We start from the raw sequence: 6,133 nt of genomic DNA, 5'->3' as shown, positions 1-6,133 counted from the left end.
TAAAATTGAGCATGTCAGAAATGTTTAGTTTTTTTACATTCAGGGATGAAAAGATTACATCAGAGCTAATGATGTGACACAAGAAATCAAATTTGAATGAAAAAAGTATTTGAGGATGAATTCATCGTGCTCTATAAGTGGGAAGAACGTATGAACTCCCCTTTAAGTTTTAAATTTGCAACACCATGTAGCATTGTCTGAATTAGAACACAAGCATAGGCCTACATTATGATACATCATGCATTGGCAATGTATTGTCAGTGATGGACATACATACACGATATCCCATCAAATCTTTAAACATACAATGTGTAAGCTGGGCAGAGTCATAGTTATTCAAAGTCTAGTGCACATTCAAGGACAGTAGCCTGTCCATAAGTTCTCGCAGAAGTTCGTGAATTTATTTTCACAATTTCTGCCAATTTTTTTTTATTTGCCATCTGCACAATTTTTAAAATGAATTTTGGTCATGAATTACGTTGGCCTGGTTAGTTATTTCCTGTTCACATTCTAAACCAACCAATGACCTACCCATCTGTTCAACTGCATGCGTGCACTTAACAGTAACAGCCTCCTGGTGTTCCTGCTCTTTTGAGCTTAGACCTAACCTAATTAAGTAGTAAGAGCAAATTCTGACTGCTGATGCAGGCTCCAAAACACTTTCTTCACTACAAATGGAAATGGGGCATCAGTTTAATATCAGGGAGCTATCTTTATTACAGCCAAGCTGACCATTGAGGAATCCAGAGTGTGCCCTGCCTGTTTTAGCTTGATTTAACAGTTTCAGCTGAGTTGAATAGGACTGTATTAAGCTATGGATATAATATACATTATACATAGCTATACATAACCTCAGACACACCTGTGCATGACATAAGGTCCATGCTCTTCATACTGCGATTTGCTTATAAAATGATTTTGAAAGAAGGAGAGTGATGCAAGGATAGAACCACCTATCCACACAGATGCTTTCCGTTCAGGAGGAGCTATGACTTTCAACTTCATTTTCGGTGAAATCAAAACTTTTAATTCTTGAAGCATGCGGTCATTTAATCCTTGAAACATAGTTGATCCCCCTGATAACAAAACATTTACTAACATATCAGGTCTTGTGTCCACGGCACAACACATCAACGATTCATGCACCAATGTATGGATACCTTCAAATTCACTGCCCATCAACGAAGGACTGAAAAGAGCTTCTGGACACATGAACTGTTCGTTGGTCACAGTAATACTTTTACCGTCAGGTAACGTAAATTGTTTCTCAGGACATGAAGTAAGGAAATTGTTTGTCAGAAGATCAGAATTCTTTGAATGTCGTACATAGCACATTCTTTCTTTCATATTTCCTATATCTTGTAACTCAGAAGGCGTAGTAAAACTGTGTCCCTTTTCCATTAGCATTTTTTGTAAGTGTTCAGTCAAATCTTTTCCACCTATATCTACCCGCTTTGTTGCATTAGGGAAGAAAGTGCTCTCGTATGACGCCATTACATGTGTCACAGTCTCACCAATGTCCAGAACAATACCTGAATTTCTTCCATTTGCATAGAAGGCCAGAACTGCAGGTGCACTCACATGCATATGTGGCACATTAAATGTCTCAAACATAACTTGAGCCATCATTTCTCTGTTTGCTTTTGGATTCAGAGGAGGTTCTGTCACAAGAATTGGTTGGTAATCAGATGGGACTCTCAATTCTTGTTGAAACACGTAGTCCCATATCTTTTCCATGTCATCCCAGTTACTGACAATACCGTATTCTATTGGGCATTTTAGAGATAATATTTCACGTTTTATCATAGCATGGTCTCCGACGTAAAAGTCCTCCCGGTCTGCATTTTCAGTATCACTACTATCACATGAATGGCAAAGAACAGTTCGTATAAAACAGCGAGGTGCATCATCTCCGGCAAAGCCAGCTCTGATTCTGTGAGAACCATTGTCCAGGACGATAGCAGCCTTGAAGTCATCTTCACTGCTTGTACTTGTAGTACTCATTTCACCTAAAAGTAGAAACAAGAAACATTTCTTGGTGAAAGTAATAGTTTTAACCCCCTCCAGCTGGTTGTTACCTGGTCCTGTAACTGTAAGACAAAGCACAAACCCCACTCTGTGAGCCTGGATCTGCACACTAGGTCTCATTCAGAAGGGGGGGGGGGGCAGCTGAACTTAGTGGTAGGCCTACCTATTATGCTGAAATTCAGTGATCACCTTAGCATGCTACAGTAGGACCCAATAATAACAGGACTGCAGGGACCGCCATGATATCCCTGTTATTACTGTTATAGCAGAATCCAGTTACAGATGAGGATGGAAGTTTACATACACTGTGATTCATGATTATCAAATGGGATCATTTTCTACTAGCTTTGTCTCACGGAGGTTGACTAGACATGATTTGAGATGCATGGGTAATAACAATAGCCTACTAATTGCACTTTTAGAGCACATATATCGTGCTCCACAGAGCCTGCAGCATGTTCTGTGCATTTTACAACCCAAAACTTTACAACCATTCATAACTGAATAGTTGCCACAGCTGTGAAAAGAAGTAGAATCTACACACATGACATAGATCTGTAGTATCTACTGCCCAGTGCCTACTTTTCATTCAACCTTATTTCCTCGTAACAAGTCTCGCAAACTCATGTGGAAGTAACGTGATGATGTGGTACCAGACCAAAGTCACTCTATCATTATGTCACTGACTTGATTTGGATCAACAGCAAAGTTCATACAGCTTTTCCCCCTATACTCCTTGCACACATGTCATGACACATCATAAAATGTCTCCACAATCAACTTTGGTCTACATTGAAACACGTATTGTTCCAATTTGCCACGTATGATGTGGTTTGGCTTTATTTCCTTTCTCCTGCTTGTTTTTTTTACAATTTTGTTGATGGTTGGACCACTGTTATAACTGACAGAGATGTGGGTCTGAATGCCTGACATTAAAAAGATTTAAAAGACTGGACTCCGGGATTCATCAAAAGCTTGTGTGACTGTTATACGTGGGGCTCACTGCACATGCAGGCCTACACAATTTCAGTAAACCAACTGGCAGTTGAAAAACTATCTACAAACCTCGTTGTTACACTCCTCTACTATACTGCCAGCCCTGCTTACCTCCAGGTTTTGCCAATGAATGAAAAAGAACGACTAAATAAACACTGCTTCTAAAATTTCTGGCTGATTTGCTCCTGATTTGCACAGATTGAAAGTGCTCTTATTTTCAAACTATGGCTTTACTTTAATGTGTTAATCAAAGTGGCCTGAAGAAATAGCAAAGGAACTGCGCGATTTCGTCACGTCATGAAATCTCAGCCTGATGACCAACCAGGTGGTGGCCGTTCCCGAGATGCTTTTATTTTGTGACAACTCACGCTCGTCTATGTGACAGGTCTGAGGCAGGCTGTCCGACAAACTAAGACACATCATGCCAACAACACATGAGCTGGTGTGAAAGAAGGTCCCTATATAATTGGTCGCATAAAATGTAAGCAAAAGGTTAGAAATTTTATGAGAGCCTTGGATGGGCTCTTAGAATAGCATCTCTAGAGGATTTATTTTACTATGGTTCATGAGAAAAAATGTGTGAAGCCACATCACCAGGGACTGTTTCCACAGCAAGGGACTTCATTGAATCTGAGTTTACTCATTTACATGTCTATTGAATGCGGGTTATTTTGTTTATTTTAATTAAACGGGGAAACAGCACTAGTCTCCTTTAGTAGTTGAATCCTAGTTTTTGTTGAATCTGAACCACTATATTAGGCTATACTACAAATTACAGAGTCACTCCTTTGCTTTAAATTCCAAATATATGGATCTTCACCCGAAATTGAAGAACTTCTAATCAGCAGAATATTTCAGTCAGAGATCATCTAGATTTCTAGATCTATAGTTCTTTATTTTTATCCTTTTGTCAGCATATACTGGCTGCCCTCACAAGGCCAGAGATTGAAAGCTCTCATCATAATGGAGCAGTGTATGACGGGTACAGCTTCCTTTGCTGCAAATACAAGGAGACACCCGGTTTTGAGGAACAATTCGAAATACCCCCCCCCCCCCCCGGACCTTTCTCCATTTTTAGGCAGTTTTTGAAGAAGTTCAAGAAGGGAAGTTTTTTAGAATCTAGATCTAGATCTAGATCTAGAATCTAGACTAGAATCTAGATCTAGACTAGAATCTAGATCTAGATCTAATGATAATGCGGAAGTGTGTAATGTAAAGTATGGTCAGTCCATTCACAATCAACTTATCATTCTTGGTAATCATTCTTAATCAACTAGATTCTAAATCTACATTTGTACTAACTTTTTATAACGAAATTAAACACGGACTAAACTGTGTAAACTTTCATGTCATAGTCATTCATAACACTTTGATGCTGTTTTAAAGAGTGCTGCAGGCCAACCAAACGCAATGTTATTGTTTACAGTAGTTCCTGCTTTGGTAATCTCCCCCTCCTACGAATTGATCACAGTAGCTTCCCTTGTTGCCTGAATTGACCTCCAGTTAGTTGATAAAATCAACCCATCAAAGGAGGGCCTCTTGATTTTACCGTCGTCTGTATGTTGTGTAGACACGGACGAGTCTTGAAATATTTTTAGCGTAAGAAAATCATTAGATCTAGATATCTAGAATCTAAGATCTACATGTTTTAGAAACGAAATACTGTGGTCCTGTAGTGTCTTCATTTTTAAAATTATTTTTCACGTGGCTTTCCAAGTTCTTATTGTTTTTTTGTGAAAGTGAAAGTAGATCACAGAGCCCCACTTTCTGTCTCAAGTCTTTAAATAGTCCGTATCAATGTAAATGTTTTATCAGGTACCCTAGATCTAAATCTAGATTTTAGCCTACAAAATGAGCAGTAAAATTCACTTGTTTTTCACAAGGCAAAGGGGGTTGCCCCCCCTGACTTAAAAAAACAAACATGGGGTGTTTCAGGGGGGCATGCCCCTCTGAATTTGACCACAATTTGATGTTTTGCAATTAGGTTTGAAAGGCTGTCTCTCCATATCGGCACTCGAAAAAAAAAGTAATCGTTTAGACTTAAAATCAGAAGTAATCGTCGTTGGGGTCAAAACTAGATTCTAGATTTTCTCTCGAATATATTTCCCTGTCACCAAAGTCGGGACCACCATATCCAAGTAGTGCCTGTCACTGTAATTGTTTTATTAGAAATATTGAGCCTTTTCAGCAAAATTTTGGCACAATAGGTGGCTATGTTTGTACTGGGTTGTGAACGTAGAAAGTTACTTTGACTTTGGCAGGCTACGTTTACGGGGCCCTGTTCACTGTTCATGCAGTTCATTGCAGGCGCTGTTGACAACGTTGACCTTATAATTTATAACGTTCACGGCACTCAAGCTTCGTTTAGACGGAGCGTCCACTGTCGGTTTCTACAATATATGGGCACGCGAAAAAAAAAGTAATCGTTTAGACTTAGAATCAGAAGTAATCGTCGTTGGGGTCAAAACTAGATTCTTGATTTTCTCTGGGATATATTTCCCTGTCACCAAAGTCGGGACCACCATATCCAAGTAGTGCCTGTCACTGTAATTGTTTTATTAGAAATATTGAGCCATTTCAGCAAAATTTTGGCACAATAGGTGGGTATGTTTGTACTGGGTTGTGAACGTAGAAAGTTACTTTGGCAGGCTATGTTTATGGGGCCCTGTTCATGCAGTTCATTGCAGGCGCTGTTGACCTTATAATATATAACGTTCACGGCACTCAAGCTACGTTTAGACGGAGCGTCCACTTTCGGTTTTAGTCAATGACGACAGTGAGGTATATTTAACTGTTTCGCTACGTATTATTTTCAGGAAGGCGAAATGAGATGATGACTACATCTAGATCTAGTGCGCAGTTCGTAGGTCTTTCGGGCAACAAATTCAACTAAATATTAACATATTATGCACCGTAATTTTCAGTATGATTTGTAGAATAGATCTAACATCTGTAATATTTATTTGTGCATTTTTCAACTTTGGTTCCTGTAAGTGGCGATTATGCAACACAATTTTGCTTGGATGCTTTTGAAATTTGAAAATAAAAAATTAATCATCTTCGGTGAAACTCGAAAAATATGTTTGCACCTAAATCTTGTCTAATGATA

The 6,133-nt window shown here is 39.0% G+C and overlaps 1 protein-coding gene across 1 annotated transcript; it reads right to left on the bottom strand.

Moving 5' to 3' along the window:
• On the bottom strand, positions 1–4,515 carry LOC101862602 (actin, clone 302). The gene is made up of 2 exons (XM_035971488.1): positions 4,449–4,515; positions 1–2,009 (listed from the first exon to the last, which is right to left on the bottom strand). Exon 2 carries the CDS (start codon positions 2,002–2,004, stop codon positions 853–855), a length of 1,152 nt encoding a protein of 383 aa, XP_035827381.1. The 5' UTR covers positions 2,005–2,009; positions 4,449–4,515; the 3' UTR covers positions 1–852.
• Between the last annotated feature and the right edge of the window lie 1,618 nt (positions 4,516–6,133).

The sequence above is a fragment of the Aplysia californica genome, unplaced genomic scaffold, assembly GCF_000002075.1.
Source record: "Aplysia californica isolate F4 #8 unplaced genomic scaffold, AplCal3.0 scaffold00443, whole genome shotgun sequence".
Classification (NCBI taxonomy): Eukaryota; Metazoa; Mollusca; class Gastropoda; order Aplysiida; family Aplysiidae; genus Aplysia; species Aplysia californica.
Note: the sequence above shows the minus strand (reverse complement) of the source record. Positions and strands in the feature narration are given on the sequence as shown.